Source organism: Rutilus rutilus (assembly GCF_951802725.1).
Source record: "Rutilus rutilus genome assembly, chromosome: 3".
Lineage (NCBI taxonomy): Eukaryota > Metazoa > Chordata > Actinopteri > Cypriniformes > Leuciscidae > Rutilus > Rutilus rutilus.
Window position 1 is genome coordinate 17,435,158 of NC_140211.1, and position 24,273 is coordinate 17,459,430.

At 36.6% G+C, this 24,273-nt stretch overlaps 2 protein-coding genes across 3 annotated transcripts; both read left to right on the plus strand.

Annotated features, from left to right (window-relative positions):
- The first annotated feature begins 854 nt into the window (after positions 1-854).
- Positions 855-18,321, plus strand: tesk1b (testis associated actin remodelling kinase 1b). The gene is made up of 11 exons (XM_084405810.1): positions 855-1,061; positions 1,378-1,813; positions 7,056-7,177; positions 8,783-8,831; positions 10,312-10,458; positions 10,671-10,753; positions 14,465-14,555; positions 14,762-14,845; positions 15,423-15,509; positions 16,320-16,422; positions 16,958-18,321. Exons 2-11 carry the CDS (start codon positions 1,613-1,615, stop codon positions 17,995-17,997), a joined length of 2,007 nt encoding a protein of 668 aa, XP_084261936.1. The 5' UTR covers positions 855-1,061; positions 1,378-1,612; the 3' UTR covers positions 17,998-18,321.
- A 123-nt stretch (positions 18,322-18,444) lies between these two features.
- LOC311288399 (uncharacterized protein) lies at positions 18,445-23,870 on the plus strand. Of its 2 annotated transcripts, none has more exons than XM_084405811.1 (7): positions 18,445-19,228; positions 19,339-19,462; positions 19,896-20,056; positions 20,162-20,373; positions 20,461-20,650; positions 21,821-21,930; positions 22,463-23,870. In XM_084405811.1, exons 1-7 carry the CDS (start codon positions 19,171-19,173, stop codon positions 22,964-22,966), a joined length of 1,359 nt encoding a protein of 452 aa, XP_084261937.1. In that variant the 5' UTR covers positions 18,445-19,170; the 3' UTR covers positions 22,967-23,870. The 2 variants fall into 2 exon arrangements, with proteins under 2 accessions (XP_084261937.1, XP_084261938.1); XM_084405812.1 differs by having other exon boundaries at positions 20,461-20,629.
- The last annotated feature ends 403 nt before the right edge of the window (positions 23,871-24,273 follow it).

The window sequence follows — 24,273 nt, forward strand, 5'->3', positions numbered from 1 at the left end:
TATATGATACGAAGCTAAAGGGGGACTAAAACATAGTCGTAAACGTTTTTAAATTGATTTTTATTATATATTTCGTGAATTATATATATATATATATATATATATATATATATATATATATATTTAAGTGACGTCACACATGTAATAAACTTAAAAGAACTGAAGGGTGTCCAATGCTGTCGTCAAAACTAAAGCACTTTTAAGCTCATAAATAAGTCAACACTGTCTTGCTCAATAATTCATAAATCATAGATTTGATAGCATGTTGTTGTCTTCGTATAAAGTTTCTCAAAGCACGATTAGAAATGATTGGCTATAAAATATATTAACCAGCTGTACTTGTAAATAGTACATTGACTTAATGAAAAAATAAATAATAATCCTACTGTCGTTGTGTATCAATTTATTACACATCTGCATATCACAAAAAGGCCTATATAATAAGACCTAATTGTTATTGACGTTTATGGCTAATTGTGTTAGTGGCAATTTGGCAGATTGGCATTGCCAAAGATTCTCGACTGACTGAGCTCGATTCATTTATTAATGCAGTCGTTTTAAAAAAAAAAATGAAAGCACATTTTTTCTTGGAAATTATTAAATAATAATATTGTGTAATTCGCACACTTTGAAATAATATTAAGTTCTAAAACTAGCTAATTACTGCCTAAATAAAAAAATATTGCTTTTATTGTTAGCCAACAAAGGTAGCCTACAGTTATATAAAACGGGGCTAAAAGTGTGGGGGCGTGGTGCCCCACATCACTACAGTCGCTTGGCGTGCGCGCGCCCCTGCAGGTGATCTGCCGCCGCTGCTGCTGCTGGACCCGCCCAGGTGAGTCGCTTCCAATAAGAGCTCAAACTCACTCTGCACACATTTCCTGCGACTTACATACACAAATGCCAGTAGGGGCTCCCCGTTTAGTCGCTTTCAAAATGAAACACGAGGGGAGTTGAGCAGTCGCATCCGAGAATTTTAGGATATTTACAAAAGACTGAAAACTGGAAGGAGGTGAAGCGAAGACTCGATAAGTTTATAGGCTACCTGTAGAGCAGCGCAGGTAAGCTGGGTTGAATAACGATAAACGACAAGGTGGTAAATGTATGATATTGACTGTAAAAAGGTTACTTTAAAATGATAAATAACGGTATCAAATATAGTTTTAGATAGCGCGTAGGGGCTCACTTTTCTATGTGAAATGTATTAACCGCAGTCCGACTGTAGCGGAAGATGTACACTATCATTTACACTAGTTCAACTTCACCAAACACACTGACGCAAGACTTGCTCTTGCAAACACACTTTAAGCAGACAGTGATCAGATTATATAAATATATCTGACGTTGACATCGCTTCTCATTTCTTATCTGAAACAGGAATGTGATGCATTACTGAAAATGAGGCCAGACATCAGTATGGAGGAAGCGACGTACGAGACCTGAAGATCGGTCACGCGCCGGACGCGCAACGGGGATTTGCGTGTTGCTCTTAACTTGATCGAAAGGCGGGACACTTTTTACTGTCAAAAAATAACAGTGACCTCGAAACTGGAGTGTTGCTTGACCGTTAGAGATATGTAAACACTCGTGGTAGAATTTAGAGTGCGCGAGAATGTCATTCGGGACCTTCGTTATGGACCAAGATGACTTGGACCCGGAGGCTTCAGATTCTCTTATGCACGGGATTCACGGAGCGCACCGGGCCAGGCCGTCCTCTTACCGGGCGCTGCGCAGCGCCGTGTCCAGCCTGGCGCGAATAGATGACTTTATCTGCGAGAAGATCGGCTCAGGTTTCTTCTCAGAGGTTTTCAAGGTAAATATTTGTCATGCTATTTGTTTGATGATGCTTTTTTGCACATTGCACGTGCTGCATAGCTCATAAATGAACATTTTATGTAAAAAAAAAAATTTGTTCGGTCATTTTTGTTATGCAGTATATTTGTTTATATCATACAGTAGGCTATGTGTTAGTCTTAGACTTGTCTTAGTATATTGAATGGATGCCTTTTCACTTTACACCTTCTTAATCTTGTATGGTATGCTACTAATATTAATATCTGTAATATTTTCTAATAGCAAAAGCCAGGATTTAAATGAAATGCATTTATTCATTTTTTTGTAGTATTAGTTGGCTTGTCTTCAGTAATACTGTGTTTGGTAAAATTACTGAAATCTGTATTGTATTATCAAAAGGTGTTAAAAAAAAAAAAAGTACTTTATTGATAACCTTAGGCTAACCTAATCCCTATGCAATTACTAAATTCTTTGTCCAATCCTGTTCATTAACTTATAATAAAATTAAGTTCCAAAGCTAGAGCAGAGCATATTTGTAGTATACACCTGTATGCAAGGTCTTAATCAAATGACCATTACAGAGCTCAAAAGGTACTAGGCTACATAACAGAAATGATCCTGTTATAAAGTGACTTTTGGTAACTGTAACCATTTTTTCACTTCAAGCTGACTATGATTGTGCCTCCAGGTTTTTTAGCCCTGTTTATTTATGGCCCATTTCACATTCTCAAAATGACTGATTTGGACAGACAACCAATTTATGAACCTCTTTGCAAAATTCAGATGATAACAACAGTCTTCACATTCTGACTCTGTCCTCTTTCTGCTAGAGAAAAGGGGTCGTGACCTGTGTAAGGACAGTAGGTCTGTGTTGGTGTGAAAGTGGATACCCGTTGACAAGGTGCGCAGGTGTGCTGGAAACTCAACTCCCGTGTTTGTGTGCGTGCATGTGAGACCGAGACTGACAGAGAGAGAAGAGACCTAATTAGCATCCCTCATAGTTCACCCTGCAGGCCAATTTACTGACCAGACTCCAAATATGGCAATAACTTCCTGCCGGTTATTGCCTGCAAGAATGTCATTGCTGATTAGGTCAATATATATGCAAATATGTGGTCGCTGCTTTTTATTTCTGTTTGTAGTGCAAGGGTTATGAAAGATGTAAATATGACATGTATAATTATGTGCAACCTCAGTTAATAGTCCACAGTTATAATAATTTTAGTTTGCTTTCAACAGATTCTTTGCATAATGGCCTACAACAATACTATTGAGCAATCTTGCAGTGCCTGTACCTGTCGTGACAGATCCTTCAGGTGCTGTTTTTATTTTTCAAAGACTGTGTCAACAGTAAGGACTTGCACTTCTAGAAAGAAAAGTTTCTTTCATTCTCTTCTAATTGTTTGGTCAGAAAATCCTTTCTTGCATTGGTTCGGATAATGGCTTGGTTGATATTTGGTTGACTAACTACTGCAGTTCTCTGCCTTTTTCTGCCTACCTTGATAAATCCAAAACAAGTGATGAAAGATGAGATAATTTTGCGTTTCTCTTGGTTTGATGCTCACCTCATTGTGGGATCAGCAGGCTTTCCCATTTTAGGCTGTGCCAAGACAAAGTAGCTATTTATGTGAGATCCCTCTACACAAATGAGATGGAGTTGTAGAGCAAGAATTAAATCATTTGTTTTTTTCAGTCTGCCTTATAACTCGCAAAAAAGAATCATTCAACATGGTTTATTTGCTTTAAAACCCCTTTGTGGAAAATACACAAAAGCTCCAAAGTGTATTTGGATGTTTAAAAATAGATGAATGTCAATGCATTAGATAAAAAAAATCAAACCAAGTGCCATTTGTTTAAAAATTGCTAAACATTTTGGAAAGTTTGCAAATGATAAAACATTCACTTTACATTTACATTTGCAGTTGACAGACACTTATATCCAAAGCAACTTATGGTGCATTAAATGTACATTACATGTTGTATCAGCGCATGCATTCACTGAGAACCAAACCCATGAAGCTGTTTTGCTAGCACTGTGCTCTACCAGATAAAAAGTCAAGATATGCACAAAAAAAAAAAAAGCGAAGAAAAGGTAGAGCATCACTTGTTTTCTTTGGGGGACAGTTTTCTTATTGGATGAATAACGATGCAGAGTTCTCAATGGAGATTTGGGTTCTCTTTTTAATACCTTTACCTTTGAGCATTGTGTTGAGGTCCTTGTATCGAGTGTGCTCATTAAGTGTTCCTGAAATACAGTAATGAGTCTGGTGACTGCACGCTGATCTGCTTTTGACAAAGGGGTGATGTCACAGTAACGCGTCTTGGGTTCTGTAAATTAGAAAAGACGCTCATCGATGGGATCTGGTTCCCTCTTGGTGTCACGTGTTTTAAAAATGGGCTCTCTTCCATTAAATATAGATATGAAGAGTGTGGTTAAAAGTACACACTGGGAGTGGGGTTTTCAGTAGAAGAGGATTTGCGAAATGATCATTAAAGACATGTTCTCATTGGTCAGACAGTTTGAGGTTGTAAACAATTTGCAAGCTAGTTTTGACATGATTTCGAAAGCCTGAATTTACAACACAAAGTCCCCCTTTGGTGCTTCCTTTTTGCATTCTCTCTCTCCTATTTTCTCTTTCTATTCTTGTTCTTTGGTGTCTCTTGCTAGTCAGGGCATGCATAAATGTCAAGCTCTATTGCTGCCTCAGAGCTCCTGCATGTTTGTTTGAGTTTGCGTATGTTTTAAATATCGGTGCAGTCTGAACAATTTGAAGTCTATTTGTGAATGCATTTTCATACATTTTGCAGGTGTGTGTTTGTGATATTAAGCTTTGGTTGGAGGGTGGATTTCTGCTCATAACCCAAAAGTTCTAGGTAGAAGCTTATCTCTTGTGTTGCGGTTAGGGTTTGGTAACCTAAAAACTTAAAAAGTAACTTACATGAAATGTTTTCACTTTGGATCAAATGTAGGACTACACACACACACTGGGTGTCAATGCCAGTGTTTTCTTTTATACAAACGTTATTTGAATGTAAAACAAAGTCCAGGATCATGGTAAGCTTCCATCTGTGGAAGCTGTGAAGAAGGAAAATGTTGTGTGTGTCTGATAATGTTTTAGGGCCTGTTAAGTGCTCTATTGGGTCTCTGGCAGTGTGCTTTGGTGTGTGAGTGGGTGGAAATGATGCTCTGTTAAGTGCTATCTCAGACCACCTGTCTAAACTGCAATATGAGAAGTATGCTGATAGAAATTAAATTCATCACAAACATACACACTCATCCAAACTCTTAGGCTATACCTCTGTTTTTCATGCACTCAACAGCATATAAAGCAACCTCATTGTGCATTCAGCAACTGTTTGCCTTGTCATGTGTAGTGCATAAGTGTGTGTGTTCGTGTATGAAGAGTGTGCAGGGTCCATGGAGACGCGACCTAGCAGGTAGTGCACATGCTCTGAGTCTGACACGTTACGCAGTGACAATTACGTGGGCAACCCCAGTTAAAATTGTGCCCCCCCCAATCCCACACACACCTCTTCTGCCTCTCAAACACAAATGCTGTACAGCTTATTTGATATGCATGGATTCTGTCCTCATAGAATTCCATGGAAAGCTCCACAGAGTTTGAACAGCTGTCATTCACAAAGCTCTATACAACCCCTACCCCTTGTTTGCTTGAAAAGAAGACTTTCTCTCAGTTGCCTCAAGGACCTCAATTCTCACTGCACAGATATTTTTATCACTGGATGCCGAAATGCATATTATGTGTGTTTAAGGCGTCTTCTGTATCCATCCCTGAGAATGCACTGTTTACCTTTGATAAAAGCAGTGTATTGGACACACACCCTCAGATGTGCGGGCAATCGTTCACTCTCCATCATTCTAGCTGCAGGGCTGAGTTTTATCAGATAATTTATGGATTTGAAAGTTTCCAGCTATTGATCTTCTTGAGACTCATAAAAGCAGATAATGGTGCTCATTGTTATCATGATATCTTAGCCTGCTGCATGCTTTGGCGCTGCAGACAAGTTCAGCCAGCCAGACGGCACGGCACAGGTTTGGGTGTCACCAATCAGGGATGGGTTTCTGCCTTCGCTTTATTAGAATGTCATATTGCTTTTGAATAGACATTCAAAGATGAAGAACACACTTGATGCAGAGTGTCAGTCCTTGAGGGAAAATCTTGCTCTGGGTTATTTTTTTTATTTTTTTTTGGAAAATGTCTGTCATCGAGGGAACATGTTCAGACAACATTAGACTTAGTCAATAGCATACTTTTTTAATTTGTAGTGATGAAACAAGATACGCATTATAATTTCTGCCCCATAAATCTTTTTTTTTCTTTTTTTTTCTTTTTTTTTTTAAGTTGCCATGAACCATAATATAATGGTTCTCGGTTCAACTGTATGTGTGATTGGGGCTGCTACTTAGTCCAGATATGGACCAAACAGCTTGAGGATGCAAATCTCCAGCTTGAAATCAAGCAGTGTGTTGTGGGGCTGTTTCGTATTTCCTTTGAGATGTGACCTGATGAGCCACTCCAAAAAAGGAAAGATAATGAATACATTTTTACTTGTGATGATGTTACTTAAAGGGATAGTTCACCCCAAAATAAAAAAAATCTGTCATTTACTCACCCTCAAGTTGTTCCAAACCTGTGTAAATGAAAGTTATTTTTTTAAGAATATGGGTAACCAAACAGTTGATGGACCCCATTGACTTCCATAGTATAGAAAAAAAAAAAAAGTTCATGGAAGTCAACTGTTTGGTTACAGACATTCTTCAAAATATCTTCTTTTGTGTTTAGCAGAAGAAAGAAATTCATACAAGTTTGGAACAACTTGAGGGTGAGTAAATGATGACAGAATTTTAAATTTTTTATAATGTTAGACCTTTTGTCTTCTTGTCTGTTTTTACAAAGGAGTTCACATGGTCAGTGTCACAAATTTGCCTATATTTGATTAGTAACGTACAAATAGTACAAAATCTATTTCATGTAACTTTCTTTGTTTTAAAAAATTCAACTTTAAACCTTTTTTTTCTTTTATGTTAAATTCTACATTTTCGATACAGACTCAACTCTATGTCCTCTTGAGTGCAGAGAATGTCTCCTGCAGCCAGGGACTTTGAAGTGTGGGATGAATCAGAAGGCTGTGTGTGTGTGAGGAAGAGAGAGAGAAAAGGGCCAGAGATCTCTGTCCAGCTGCCCCAGACATGAATAGACCTCTAAAGTCTGTCTGTGACACAAGTGTTTTCTCTGAAGGTGCAGCATCGTATCACCGGGCAGGTGATGGCTCTGAAGATGAACACCATGGCCAGTAACAGAGCCAACATGCTGAAGGAGGTACAGCTGATGAACCGCCTCAGACATCCCAACATACTCAGGTCTGCAACACCTACATCTACATTCACTGACAACAGGGCTGGCTGACACTGAATGTTCACAATATACATGCAGTGGTGAATTGGCTATTAGATTTCATAAAAAATGTGCTACTAAAATGTCTTTCTTTTTAATTACGTTTTTTTCTGTACTTATTGCTTTAAACTTGCCACAATAGATGTTTTAATTGAGGGTTTCTCTGATTGGAAAAGAAACATCCTTTTAAGCAATTTTAGAAGAAATGCATACATGTATTTTATTCAGCAAGGATGCCGCAAATTAATAGTAAAGAATAGAATTTTCTATTTCAAATAAATACTGCTCTTTTGGACTTTCTATTCATCAAAGTATCCTGAAACTGTGATCCTTTATCCCGGTTTCCACAAAATGATTGAGCTGTTTTCAACTTTGATAATAAGAAGAAATTATTCTTGCACCAAATCAGCATATGAGAATGATTTCTGAACGATCATATGACACTGAAGACTGGAGTAATGGCTGATGAAAATTCAGCTTTGCCATTAATATATTTTAAAGTGTAATTTATTTCTGTAAAGTAATTGTAATATTTCACATTATCTGTATTTTTTACCAAATAAATGCAGCCTTGTTGAGCACGATACTAAAAATGTTTACCTATTTTACCGGCCCCAAACTTATTTTAAAAATTAAAAAAATATTTTAAATGTTTATCGAACGAATATGAAAACACAAACCCTTATACATATCTATTAGTTTTGTCAGTTCTTTTAGTTAAATTGCATAATTATTTATGCAAAACATTAAGTATATTATAATTAAAAGTGCTGTAATCTGGCACCATCTGTACCATGGTACCACCTCAGTACATGTGTTGTGAGTTATTTGGTAAATAAGATCACCAGTCTCTGGTCTAATGGCTCTCATATGTACTAACACAGCCTAAAGTCAGGGCGGAAAGAGAGTTTCCATCTAGATGTTTGTTCATTTTTATGAATTTCGAAGTGTTTCTTTGAATAATTCATTAATTTAGTTCTCATTTAAAACTTTTATTCATTCTTGCTGCTAGAATGGAAAGCATTTTTTTTTTAAGTCCAGCTTACCTAGAGGACAAAGTCTGTGCTGTTGGGCAACAAACACTGCATTGTATGAGAACATGAATATTAATGTCACAGAATGGTGGCTTTTGTCTTGGTCATGCCTCAATAACGGCAGCCACTGTTTATATAGAGTAAAATATTGAATTGGAAGCTGATGAGTAAATGTTTGACACTGTATGAGGAAGGAACAACACATTGTTATCACCTATGAAATACAAATATATTAAGCTTAAACTAATCCCCACATCAATGGTGTGTTTGTTTACATGTGCCAGGGCAAAAAGTCCTAGGTTCTTTTGTCTGCTTAACCTGCACAAGCTTGTGTGGTCTTGAGTGTTTGAATTAAATGCATGTCTGTGTGTGTGTGAGAGAGAGAGTGTTTACATGCATGCTTAAGATTGCCTTCAAAATGCAGGTGTTCCAGCTCACATTCTTGAGATGGGTCACTCCTGAAGGAACTTGTTAGCACTTTCTCCTGTTTTTTCCCCCCATCACCCTTACCCTGTTTCTCTGTGTGTGTCCCATCAGGTTTGTGGGAGTGTGTGTACATGAGGGACACCTTCATGCCCTGACAGAGGTAAAGTAGTGAGTGTTATGATACACACAGATACACTTGAGCCCAATTTGTCAAAGCTAATGCAGCGGTAATCTAACAAGCATAAAAAAACAACACAAAATTGTTGAGTGAAAAAACATCTGTATTTATTACTGAAGTTATGGCTATCTGTACTTTTCAACTGTACTTTTTACATTTTATGATATACAAAACCATTCAAAAGTTTGGGATGTGTGTTATTTTAAATACTTTTCAATACATTTTAAAATGTAGTTTATTCCTGTAATATAGGAATCATTTATTTTGCTTTATATACTTCATATATTGCAAAAGTTACGCATGATGCTCCTTTAAAATGTGTTTAAAACAAAGTATCTTAGGAGACAGTTTGGAACAGCCTTGATGTCGGGATGGAACCTTGACTCCCTAAATAGCCCTTTTTTTAGGGATTACTTCCTTTGATACAGTTTAATGTGCAGAGACAACTTTAATAAATTCATTGGTTTACTTGAGGTACAGTAGTAGCCAAAAGTGATGTTCAGAGGGGATATTTCTTTTTAATGGCCCTACAATTTTGTATTAAACCATCAAAATATAAGGAAAATAATTTATACTTTTTTTATTTTAAATATAAATTGATCTGACAAAATTATTTGGCAAAAAGGCAAATTACAGTTACAGGTTTTACTTTACTATACAAAAAAAAGTTGTATGAAAAAAATAAATAATATATATATATATATAATATAATATATATTATAATATATATATATATATATATATATATATATATATATATATATATATATATATAATATAATATAATATATATGTGTGTGTGTATATGTATATATATGTGTATATATATATATATATATATATATATATATATATATATATATATGTATATATATATATGTGTATATATATATGTATATGTGTATATGTATATGTATATGTGTATGTATATGTGTATATGTATATATATATATATATATGTGTGTGTGTGTGTGTGTGTGTGTGTGTGTGTGTGTGTTTATGTATTTATTATTATTATTATTATTTTTTATTTTTTATTTTTTGTGACAGCCTGGCCAAAAATTATGCCCACACAATTTAGCATGTTTCTTTGCATAAACGACACAAATAAAACAGTTGACTCTAAGCACAACTACACAATATGCTTACAAGGTCTTAAACATTTTTCAAAACAATCTTAGCTAAAATGTATGTGTATGATGTAACATGAACAGGGTGATGAGCATAGTTAATATTAAACGTTCAGTTTGTAGCACCTGCTAATCAATTGATAGCATTGTAATTTTTCTTATTGAAGTATCAATATCCCACAAATAGTTTCATGGTTTAATTATTAGATTGACCTGTAGGAGTGTATGGGGATACTTTTGAAATCTATTATTTTTCTTAGCCTCTAATGGTTCGGAAATGACATACTTCACATTTAACATCAGGTAATGTTTGACCTCTGTGTGTATTGTAGTACATTAATGGCGGTAACCTGGAGCAGTTGCTGAACAGTGACGTGTTCCTGTCCTGGTCTGTGAGAATAAGCCTCAGTCTGGACATTGCCAGAGGACTGCAGTACCTCCACAGCAAGGGCATATTTCACAGAGACCTTACGTCAAAGGTACACACACTGGAAGGGTGTTTATTCCAGAGACTTTGTGTCAAAGGTACACGTGCACACAAGTGTATATTCTGGAGACTTCACACTGTATGCGTACTGTTCACAACACAGCCATTTTAAACAAATGTTTTTGTAAAATAATAAACACAAATTCACGTTAAAGACACATACATGTTTATCTTTCACTCTGAACGTGTTTTTTTGTTTTGTAGAACTGTCTGGTACGCTGGGAGAATGGGCAGTGCAGTGCTGTGGTGGGGGACTTTGGCCTGGCAGAGAAAATTCCTGATCACAGGTCAGTAAATTGCATCTTCATAACTCAAGAGATAAGATTAGATATATACCACACTCTTCCAGAGAGGGAGATGGAGGCAGCCAAAGACTGATTGATGAGCTTCCATTTTCCCATGAAGCACTTGTGTATATATAGGCGGAGAGTAAATGATTAAGAGCATGTGATGTAGTCAGCACATCTTCAGGTTTGTGCTGCCTCTACACATCCAGCCCAGTCATATCCTGTTGTTGTTTCAGTAGATGTGTACACAGCTACACGTGTAAATTAAATAGATGTTAAATACCTAAGATATGCTTGGGTTATGATGTTGACTTTTACCCTTAATGACCCAAGTATCTGTTCACACATGACGTGAAGCATGTACAGTTAATGCAGGAACGAACACACGCACAAACAGTTCATATAGACGCTCGGCTAGAATAACAATGGGGAAAAATTCAAACGCCCATTAAACCCAACTAAGGTTCAAACTCATGACAGACACACTAAAGTACAAATAACAATTTCTACATATGAAAAAATATTAAGACTTCATTAATGCATGCATACATTATAGTATTTCAATTTAAAAAATATATATATAAAAAAGATTATCAAACACCAAACACACTACTGTTAAAAAGGTTTGGGGTCAGTTAGATGTTAATAAGAATAAATTAATACTTTTATTCAGCAAGGACATATTAAATTGATGAAAAGTGATCGTAAAGACATTCATGATGTTACACAAGATTAATCTTTGAAAGAAATACTGTTCTTTCTAACATTCTGTTCATCAAAGAATCCTTATAAAAAAGGAATCTCTGTTTCCACATAAATATTAAGCAGTGCAACTGTTTTCAACATTGATAATAATAGGTTAAAAATTTGTCTTGAGTAGCAAGATCAGCATATCACAATGATTTCTGAAGGATCATGTGACACTGAAGATTGGAGAAATGATGCTGAAAAATCAGCTTTGCATCACAGGAATAAATTACATTTTGAAAAATATATTAAAATATAAATATCATTTTAAATTGTAATAATATTTTACAATATTACTGTTTTGACGGTAATTTTGAATAAATAAATGTAGTCTTGGTGAGTATAAGAGACTTTTTAAAAAGTCTTTCCAACCCTAAACTTTTGAACGGTAGTCTACCTACGAAGAGCACTTCAATATACAGAAATCATATTTTTGAGAAATCTGATTGTCCATATATTGAAGCCAATATATGACCGTCCACAAGGGCATGGAAGCATATAAATGATATACGTTATTCTTTCAAGAAATCACTCCCCTGAGATTTCCTAGTGTGAGGATGGCTGAAGGCTTTAATTGTGCAGATAAATGTATGCTCCTGGCAACTGTTCATGATACTGTTAAGTGGCTTTTAGGGAGGTAACTTGGCCCTTACCAGCACATCAATTAGATTTGAGGCCTTTTATACACAATACGAGGGCGGCTTCAAATCATGTTTTAAAGTGTATTGGTTAAAAAAAATTTTTTTTTCATCTTTAGAAAAAAAAGTGTTTCACCTAAAGAAACGAATAGTGCTTTTGAATGGTGTTTTTTGTTTGTTTGTTTGTTTGTTTGTTTCTCACTTCAGAGATTGAAATTTTACGTGTAGCCGGTCGCTGTGTTGAGTTTCGATTACAAAATAAATGAATCCTGTCTGACTACTAATAGTGCATTCTACAATCTTATTAATAACTGAAAACTGTTGCTTTTGTGAAATGACTGTCATGTTGGCCAGCACAACATAAACAACAAAATAACTGCTTGCACCTTTTAGTAAGGGATTACTTTTAATGATATTCCAGTGCTTTTATATTTGACCTGAAACTGTTTGGCCAGTGCTGACCACCGTATGTAACAGTTAATCCATGTATCCTGTGGATTAACATTGCTTTTAGTGAAGCACTCATGCTGCGACATATTAAAGTGATTCGCTGCTTGTGTAATCCATTCCTCAGCATAGGGACTCTGTCTAAACTTATGTTTGAGAGCAGAGGTTTGTACTGTAAGTCTCTGTTCAGCTTTCTTTTAATACACGGTCTCGGCCTGATGGGCTTGCGGATGTGTACCACAAGAACATGGTGTGTGTGATGTAAGTGCCATCAGAGAGCTATTTCTGTTCTGCCTTGGCCATCTTAGTGTCTTTTGTAAGAGAACGCCAATGTTCAGAATAGCATACTACTCTTATTTTACAGTATGTATATTTACTGTGCATAGTATGCAATTACACTACCGTTCAAAAGTTTGAAGTCAGTAAAAAAAAAAAGGTATTTTTAAAGGTCTCTTATGCTCACCAAGGCTGCATTTATTTGTTCAAACTACAGTAAAACGGTAATATTGTGTAACAGTAAAATTTTCTATTTTAGTTTCGAATTTTTTAGTTTCGAATTTTCAGAAGCAGTCTTCAGTGTCACATGATCATTCAGAAATCATTCTAATATGCTGAGTTGCTGCTCAAGACACATTTCTTATTATTATCAGTGATGAAAACAGTTGTGCTGCTTAATTTTTTTGGAAATTGATAATGGATGAAATGGATTTTTCAGGTTTCTTTGATGAATAGAAAGTTCAATAACAGCATTTTTTTTTTAAATAGAAATCTTTTGTAACATTAAATGTCTTTACTGTCACCTTTAATGTGTTCTTGATGGATTCATTTCTTCCTAAAAAAAAAAAAATCTTCCTGACCCCACACTTGAATGGTCGTGTACAACAGTTTACTGCATGAAGTACTGGCCCATAATGCAATGGGATTGACTTGACCTTCTCTTTCCAGTATGATGAATAAACTAGAATTCCGTTTGATTGAAAAACCAAATGTTTAGACTTTTATTTACTAAAATTGAATTTAAAAATGTAAACAAGTTGTACTAACAAGGTGTTAATTAGATGCCACTTGCTCAATTAAACACTATTTGAAATGTGTATTGTGGAATAATGCCTTCTGTTTTGCTTACTAATTTAAACCGTATAGAGTATAAAGTAGTAGTAGTAGTAGTAAGACATTCTGAACATATCCAGTGTGTGTACATGTGATGTCAGTCATCAGGGACATGTTTCCGCCCCTGCATTCCTGTTTATTTTAATGGTGACAGAGTGTGTGTGTGTGAGAGAGAGAGAGGGGGGAAAAAAGAAAGACTGCAAGCAAACTCACAGTTGGGCTTAACCCTATTTTTTTTCAATGTTGGTATTTTTTTTAAATGTTATGTAATGCATATTTTAGTGTGCTTGCAAATGCTTCGTTTACGTGTAAAACCACAAGTGTTTGTATATCTAAAAAAGTCTGAGCACATTGCTAAATGAAGGCTTTTTTGAAAGCTCTCCTAAAAAGGACAAAGTATTTCAGCAGTTTGCTGCGGTAGATTCCCTCACTCTGACTAGCCCAAACCCCCAAATGGTGTTTACACTGTGATACATTACTCCATTTATCTCCCTCTCTTCCCTTGTCTCCACTCTTCCCCTCTGTCTATTTATGCCAGTACACAGTCCCAGACCAAAATAAAACTGAGGAAGTGTCTCTCAGCAGTGTATGAGTGTGCCAGCTATAATTAAGATCTTACAAGGCCTTGTTTTGTTTTATTTTTATACATACATGCACACATAATCATGCTCTGGGTTAATGGACTGGGGGTTTGTGGGTGTTAAATGTGGAAATGGAGGAATTATAAAAAGATTAACAACTTGTATGTTTTCCCTTTGTCTGTTTTCAGCGATGAGGCAGGGAAAGAGAGCTTGTCTGTCGTCGGCTCCCCCTACTGGATGGCTCCGGAGGTGCTCCGAGGAGAGCACTACAATGAAAAGGTCAAAAACACTATGATTGATTACCCACATACAGGCCAGAGTCCTTTTAAATGACTGTTTCACCCACATTACTAATCAGATTACTGGTATTTCACAGTATCAAATGCAAAGTTAGTGCCGTCATCCTCTTTGATTGAGAATATTGTTCTATTAAGTTCATTGTAAAATATGGGTTTTTTAGAGACTCAAAACACTGTTTTATACAGGTGGATGTGTTTGCCTACGGTATCATTCTCTGTGAGATTATTGGCCGGATACAGGCGGATCCTGACTTCCTCCCACGGACAGAGGTGAAAAACTGAACGTGCAGCATCTTATATGCTCAGATCAAATGTTTTTGGACACTCTTTTAGAATTTTTATTTAATTAAATATATTTAAATAATAAGACAAGTATGTTTTAGATATTTTTCCCTTTATTGCTGAGTGCTTTTATTCCTGAATTGCAGATAAAGTATTTTATTGGTCGATATCTGTTTGGTTCACCCTTCCACCTAGTCTTCGAACGTCAGGCTAACTCCTGTCACCAGTCTCATGTACTCACCTGATTTATGAATGTGGATCATAGTTTACTCTGTGTGAGATAACAGCACTGGCTATGAAGCAGTGTTATGCTGAGCATAAAGGGTGTCCAATCATGTTGATAAGTTGAATCATTTGTTGTATTCAAGTAATTTCATTAGTTTTTTTATTCATGCTATTACATATAAATCTTTGTTTGATTACTTTTTACAACCAAACACTAAACCAGTCTTTGTCAGGTGGTTTATTTCTATATACGGTACAGCTTGTAATATACAGCGGTGTGTATCAGCTTTGTACCTTTTTTTTCTTAAGACTAAAATTAGGTGGTGATTCTATGTTTCAGGACTTCGGTCTGGATGTGGAGGCCTTTCGGCAGATGGTGGGAGACTGTCCACCTCATTTCTTCAACCTCACAGTCATCTGCTGCAGTGTAAGACCTCTTATCTACTGTCATGACAGATCATACATCATCCTCCCCTGCAAATCTCACGTTTACACGCGCTGTTATGTTCAAGCTACAGCGGGTTTGTGCTTAGTCGAGCAACAGGCTTCTTCTGCCTGTCCCGAGTATACATGACATAATGCGTAATCGAATATTTCAAAGATTAAATTCACATCTTTTTGGAGCAAGCGCACAATGCCTGGGCAAATTGTAGTCTAACCATATTACATGAGATACCAACCTCCGCTACCATTGGAAAAGCGTAACCGTCAACTTGGATCATGTGTCCCTTGTAAGCTAATCACATTATAGCTTTAATGTCATTGAATCGCTTTCATTTTACAACTGTCAATCACTGTTTGAGAATACCATAAACAATGAAGGTGTAGTGCCGTAAACGGAATAGTCCCTGTCGCAAAATCGTCTTCTACTATAAAAGAGCATTTCTTGTTGTTGAAAACTCCAAATATAGCTCACTCCGAGATAAATATTTAATCGCAACACACATATAAGCATACTGAAGCTTCTCCTCCATTGACATCCATTTAAAGAACCTATTGTCCATTTGCCAGTTTACCGCACATTTGTTTTTGCTAATCTTGAAGGCTCGCCTTACAAAGATCTGGTCTAATTCACATGCATGAATGCTGGTTAAAGCCAAGCTATATATATATATATTATTAAAGTCTGTTAGTCTGACTTATCCAAAATATGGCCAATTTTAATCAGCCAAAAGTGTTTACATGACATTTAAAAAATTCTGAAATGATATCTGTCTGTCTCTTTCTTCTCTCCCAGATGAACCCAGAGAGTCGACCCTCATTCACAGAGCTGGTGGCAGAGCTGGAGAAGAGAGTGAGTGATCAGGAGCGGAGTGAATGTACAGAGCCTGATGTAAAGGGTGAGTCAGCAAAAATTTATGTAAATACTTCACATAATGCAAATTCATGTCAATAAAATCATGTAACAGTCATAATTTAGTTTTAGAATATTTAAGAAATAAAATTCTTTAGTTTCTATTTTAATAGGGCCCTATAAAATCAGGGTTTTTTCTTTTTTTTTCTGGATTCTATTTTAATGGTTTCATTTAAAATGTAGTAATCAAAAAGGATGTCTAATTAATTGAAATCACGAAACTACAATTTAACAACAATTTATTAAAAGTTTAACACATTTATTTTAAGTGCCCTATGAAATAGTTTTTTATTTTTCCCCACATTCCATGTTTTCCATTTTAATGGCTTACATTTTAATAATCAAAAAGCATGTCTAATCAATTGAATTAAAAAACTTTAACAATTTAATAATTTGTTTTATTTTTATTAACAATACAGTACGCGTTTTCCGCTTCATGAAAATCATAGGACCCTAATTTAATAACTATTATCGTAGTGGTAAAAACTGAGCCTTAAATGAGTTTTTCTCTTCCCTTTCAGACCGGTTGTCCACAAACACAACGCCTTTGAGTCAAAAGCATTCTCTAGACATTCCTGCTTACCAGCGTCTCTGCCGTAGCAAGTCAGACGTGCTTCTCCCTCCGTCCCCTCTCCTGACTCAGACCACACCGATGCGAGTCAACCCCTTCTCCCAGCGCCAGGACCTCAACGGCGGTCGCATCAAGCTCTTCGACACCCCCAGCAAGTCTGTTATTTCCCTCACCTTTGCTCTCCCTCCACCTCCTGACCCCAGCAGCCCTGTCTCCGGTGACAAGGGCCCGCCCCATTTTCACAGACGCAGCCAATCACTGCCCTGCACGCCAGAAGACATCCAGTCTCTGCGTGACGCTGGTGACAATGAGAAATGCAAGAATAATGAAAGTGTTAAGGACACGTATTTAAATCCAGCCAATGTAAATATGTTGGACATGGGGAGGGACAGTGTGTTGACCATGAGCAATGAGTGTATTGCTGACCTGTCTAATATTAGCGAGCTTGTTGATGCACCTGTTGAGGATGACAAGAAGGAGAATCTTAAAATGAGAAGTCAAGAAGCTGTAGCCGATGACTCTGGTCTCCTGTTAGATGTAGAGTTGATGTCTCCAAACAAATCGATGTTTGAGGAGCCTATGGACTGCACCAGCTCTCCTGATACACTAGATGGCGCCGGCGTTACTTCAACAAAAACTTTCTCCAATGGCTGGAGCACCCCGGTCTCCAACGGACCGCCCTCTTTACCTCCGTTACTAGACACGGACAACAACAACAGCACCATTCCTATAAACCGATCTCTGGGATGGGGGGCTAACAACTCCAACGGTGCCACTACCCCTCTTACGCCTCCGGAACAGGATGAGGTCATATCCTGTCCGGGTTGCTGCCTAGCAGGGATGAGTTTCCCCTCTATTTGCGCACGTGGACCTCGGCAAAACCCCTATAAGAACTTGAATGGCGACGCGGCAGGGAAAAGGCTTCTGTGCAAGGCATTGCCGCCCTCGCCCACAGAGCCGAACATTGCTCTGCCAGGCACACGGACATAAATTATAACTGCATGTTATATAGGTGAAGCACTATATTTAAAAAAAAAAAAAGATGCTACTGCTTAATGCGCTTGTACTGCTCAGAAATGTCTTTCTGGAGGGAGACAACTCTGTATTATTGTTTAGACTAGGTGGATCATTTAGTATTCTGATCTAATGTCCTAGTCCTCTAAACTTGAACACTCCCATAGGTTTTAATGCCTTTCTAATGACACATGTTGTTAATATTTTTGTTATTTTTACTATTATTTGAACGGTTATGAAAATATTGAGTTGAGAAAAAATATGTATTATTTTATTAATGGCATTAAATGATATGAGCTAACAGGCTGTGTTGTGTCTTTGGAGGATGTGAATCACATTATTACGTCACATGGTAAAATGGCTACAAAGTCTACGGGGTTTTATGAGTCTATATGGAAAAAGTATATAATGTATATGTTATTCTATGCACTGTATAATGCATCTACGGAAGGTATGTAGACAACTTTCATCATTGATAATAAGAAATACGTATTAGAATGATTTCTGAAGGATGGCAGGAATGAATTAGTTAAATATTTTACATTTAAAAATTCGCTAATTAAGCTAAATGCAATACATTAAAATAGAAAAGTATTTTTTTTATATATATATTATAAATGAATCAAATAAGTGCAGCCTTGGTGAGCATAAAAGATTTCTTTTAAAAATAATTATTCTTATCTGTAAGTAGGTTATCATTTTTTATTATTATCCGTAAGTAGGCTATAAAATTATTCTGAATTATAACATTTATAAATAGTTATAATTTATGATTATCATTTTTGCTACCATTTCCACCACAGGGTGTTTTTTTGTTCTCTTCCTCCTGTGTCTTCTCTGCACGTGGGTTTAGTCCCTGTGTGGTTTTGTGGCATAGCCTAAGTGAAGCTGTGACATCTGTCCTTCTCTCACTTTATCTGCTCACTCACTGAAAAGTAAGAGCTAATGAAATCTCTCCCATTCTTCTGTTTAAGGTAAATCTTTCTATGCGAGTGTTTTTTTTTTTGTATTTTTTACCTCATTATAAATTTGTAATATTAATATCATAATATGAATATGTTGTCGGTCAGCTTTGTACAGATATCATCAGCTATGGCGTTTTGATAAATACAGCTTCTTTTCCCCTTAAAATAACGTGCAGGTGTGGGGATGCCTGTCACTGCCCTAAACTTGTTGGAATATTTTTTTCTGTTGATGTTTAATGTAGGTGAGTGTATATTTAAAAAAAAAAAATTCTGTTTGTATGTTTGTGCTTTCACATCTGTGATTTAGGTTACACAGGTGCAACATGTTCTTGTTTTCCTGTGTTTCTTTTAGAGACTGTGCTCTCTGTCTGTGATGTCAGAGTCCGTACAATAGATTTGGGATGCCATCTTAAGTGGAACTGCCCTAATGCCAACCCTAAGACGACTTACACTGTTCAGACCAAGACACCACGCAGGTGAGTCTCATCTACACACAAAGAATAGGCTTAGAAACACATGAGTAACTGAATGACGTGGAAGATTTTGGTTATAGGAGAAATGAGAGTGAGAAGCAGAGAGCAGTAGAGCGCTTGGCTGAGAGGTGAAACTGTGTGTGGTTTAGCAGAAAACCACAGTCAAGCACAATCCGAGCTTATTGCCCCAAAGCAGACGGGCTATTGTTATCGCTTCAGGCACGCTGTTGGTTTCCTCTGAGTTAGAATTGAAAAAGAAAATGAGTCACAAGCGATCAAGCTCAATTTGCTCGCTCGTTAAAATCATGCCCAGTGGAAGAGTTGCGTTTTTAAGAAAATGGAAGTCAGAAATATTTATGAATGGCCGGATGATCACCATAAAGAATTTTTTGGCATCTTCATAAAGTGCTCTTGATATTGTGTGTTTGTGTTGCAGTAAATCATGGGAAAATGTTTCAGACTGCATCCAGATTTTCCAGCAAAGCTGTGATCTGACACACGTCTTCACAAACATAGACGGCTACAACTACATCAGTCTGAGATCAGAGGATTTTCCCGGGCTGGAAGGATCTCTGCTCTGTGATCCTTTGAATGACTGTCAGTATTAAACCTCACCAAAAATTAGAAAAATTGTGCAAAGCTCGAAGCTTGAACATAAGAATTCCTCAAGATAACCTTTAAAACGTTCTCTTTTTTTGCCAGCTTCTGCTACATTCAGCCCCCCCAACATTATCATCTCCATGGACAATGGAAGTCTGTGGGTGACGGTACATTTTCCCTGTCTTCCATCCAAAATCTGCACAAGTGAGGATTCTTTAGAGAAGGGGATGGCTTGCCTCTGCCCCGTAAATTACTATAAAAACCTCTTGGCCACAGTCACTCTATACAACAAAGAGAACCTCTCAGACAGACAGGTGCACAACTCTCATCTTTACTTCCCTTTAACCCTATTTTACCGTTTTGTTTAAATGGAGAGTTCAGTTGTTTTATTTTTCTTGAAGACACGCACTGCTGAGGTGATGGAGGAAGACGGTGGTTCACTCACGGTGGAATTTGGTTTTCTTCTACCAGGGCAAGTGTACTGTGCTGTGGCTAACTTCACAGCTGAAGGTGTACTGGCCTCCTCTCCCACGAGCCTCCCGCAGTGTGTTTACATACCAGCAAACACTGGTATGCATCATTTCTTCACAGGTGTTTATACTTATTTCCTGGTGTAAAGATGCAGAAAGTGGTGGGTCGATTACTTACAAATTACAAATTACATGACAAAAATTGTTGTTGGTAATGAAATCCATTACACATTTAAGGTAATGTAATCTGACTACTTATTGATTACTTTTAGATTACTTTTGTCCTAAATGGTTTATCACATTGATTTGGATAGGATAATCTTGTGCAATACTGATATAAATATACAAAGAGGAAGAAAATATATTCCATTCTTTTGTTATCAACAACAAGTGCATTAAATATTACATCACGTCAGGGTTTCCCAGACTGAGGTTCATGATGGAACTACAGGGGTTTGTGAGTTTAGTGAAAAGATAATCATTAAATCATAATTGTTTTTGAATTAAAATTAATAATTTTAAAATAAAAACAATCCAAAATAAAACACTTACTAAAAAGCATGCACTCACCAGCATGTCATGTGACCATTAACCAACATCAGAGAACCATAAACTTAATTTTTTTGTATTATTATTATTATTATTATTATTACCTTAAATGTATTATTGTCTCAGGGGGTACTTCAAGTAAATATATTAGGACAAAGAGGTTCATCTGACAAAAAAGGCAGGAATCCCTGCATTGCATGTAAATATGAAATGAATTTGTACGTTTTAATGTGTTTAAAAGACAAAAGCCTTCCAAAGACAGTAATACATGGATAAATCACTCACTGAGTGATGATTCAAATAAAGTGTTTGTCAGGAGCTGATTAGATTTGCAATCTTGCAAAATGATTTCGGTAAATTCAGTGATCAAATGCTTTGGCTCTCGGTTTTCAGTGATCGTCTCATGACTAGTAGCTGGTCTGTGTGTGCGATTCCACAAACCTCGAAGATGTTTTGATGGTATATAAGCAGTAGACTTTTTAGAAAGGGAGATTTAAAAGACAAAAAAGTAGGTTAGAGAATTAATGAATTATGATTCATTTACTGCTATAATGAGATTAACATGCAATTATGTATGATTGTGTGTATTTGTAAAAAAGTAATTTTTGGAATCTAGTTATGTAATCCAGATTACATGTAATCAGTTACTACCCAGCACTGGATGCAGTACACATTTATTTGCATGTGTTTGTTCAACGTTTGTCGGCACTAATGTGTGTGTGAATGTGTGTGTGTTCTTCAGAAAGCCTCATCGTCACGATTGTGTGTGCTGTTCTCATTGCTCTTGGCCTAGTGATATTTCTGCTCTGGAGACACTGTACATCTTCTGAACGTCCCTTGCCCAGATCTTTGGTACTGGATTTTATATTTCAGCAATATTACATGAGCATGATTGCAAGTGTGTTACTGAAATCATATTTCTCCCCCCTTATTTTTTTTTTACGTTTGAAAACAAGCGTCTTTGTTATAATTACAGCTGAAATACCAGAAATATCACAGAAGATGAAAAATGTCACGTTTACAGTTACTCCTTCAGCAGGTGTATTAGAAGTGTTTAGTCGTTTTCTTGTAATTTAATGTAAGTGTATAATTAAAGACAAAGTATAGTGTTATAAATGTGCATTTAAAAAAACAAATAATTTTAAACAGATTTACAGTGTTATATAGTGCAGAAATGTGTCAGTCTGTAATAAGGGTCCACATCAGAACTTTTGGAACCCCAGCCATCCAATCAAATTAGACTTTAATAATAAAACCAGTTACTCAAAGGAGCAATCCAAACCCTTCTAATGCAGATTCAATGCATTGTATTAATTGTTGTTTGTTTAATCTGTCACAAACCAGCATTCAATGCATAAAGTACAAACCATTATTGTGTTTCCAGGCTTTACTTAGAGACCTGGAACTTCAGAAAGAGACATTCATTGACTCCTATGAGGCTGCACCTCACAACGAGAGCTTTGAGGGGGACCACGTTTCTGTTGTATCCATCTGTGACTTCACACTCACGGACAACCAGCCATCTTACATCAACACCCAAAGCCTGGGCAATGGGTATTACACAAGCCCCGTCCTGCACGATCCAGACTGCATCGAGGGATCTGTGGAGTCTGGAGATTTGGGCGTAGAAGTCCAAAACAACGAGTTCCATTTGTTTCCATCACATCCGGTTCTAGAAGCAAACGTGGGATGTCCATATCAGAATCAGTGTGACGTTCCTCTGAGCTCGGTGCAAGTGAAATGCACTCAACAGGACGAGATGTCAACTGAAGACCCAGAGTGGTATGGAGATGTTGAGATGTTTAAACCTGAATACGAGACTAATAAACAGGGGTCCGAGCTAATTCAAACTAATGATGGTTGTTCTCCAAAGACTGAATACATTTAGTTTGAATACAGCTTTTCTTCTATGCGTCGGTTGCTGATTGGTTTATGGCATGGGGACATTGCACTCAAAAATGGAGGCAGATGAACGTGAGCTTGCAGGGGAGAGGTGTAAACAAGCAAGACTTTTCCAGTAATTTAGTTTGACGACCCAGTAATGACATTATAATAAAAAAAATAATGTTTGGAAAAAAATGTTAATGAAGTAAACACGTTGATGAATCATCCACAGTCAGATCTATAAAATGCGTTTATATAGTTATAATATATAGTTTGTCATTATTATGATAATAGTATCATATTCTCCATTTTAGTCTAGATGGCTTCTAATGGTTAGGTCAAATGTAGTTAAGCACGTGTTGCTTTACTGTAGAGTGAAATGTGTCACTTCTTGCACGTTTCTCATGGTCAAATGTCGCTGACGTGAATCTAACAGTCATTATTATTGCCAACACACAAATCAGTAGAGCGCTATAAATCCTTATTCTGTCCGGGTAACTGTGAGTACGCTTTGGTTTCTGTATGGCTCGAATTCATTGTTTTCATTTTTGTTTTTTTTTGCTCCATATTTTTCACTTCTGACTCAGAGTTGCCCCATTTTGACTCTCATTTTCTTCGGACCGTGTCTCACAGCTAACCACGCTAAGGTGCACAATTTCTGCTGATGTTTCCGTTTCTCTGGAACATTAATGGGAACGCTCCCAGGAACCGTGTGGGACTCTAGGTTCTGGAAAAATGTAGCATGTATATTGCGTTGTATAGAATTATGCATGTTTTTTCTTATTTTCTCATTTTTGAGAAAGTGTACACGTATGTGGAGTCGACATGTTAATTTTGGTACTGTAACAGTGAAGGGAAATTGGTTAATAAATGCAGTAAGTCAGAAAGAGGGAAATTTGTTGTTCGACTTTTTTCCTGAAGCCATAATCATGTGACACATATACCACCTCCAAACTGATTTTTTTAAAAGCAGATATTCAATGCCATTTCACTCAACAGATGACTCGAGTTTTAAATGTCAAGTTTCTTGTTCACCAAAACGTATAGCAGAGTGGAAAAAAGTCTGCCTGAGTTCAAGTTCAGCTTTAATAAACCACAGCCCACAAGCCTGAAAAACAACATGCATACATACAGTACATGCTTATTCATCTTTGCCTAACAAATATATATATAAGGAAGATACTACATGAACACAAACCAAAACATTACTATAAAGTGATGAATTTGGTTAGAAAGTAAGTGCAGGTTTATTGTGCTTTATATATATAAATATATATAAAAATATATATAAATATAAATATATATATATAT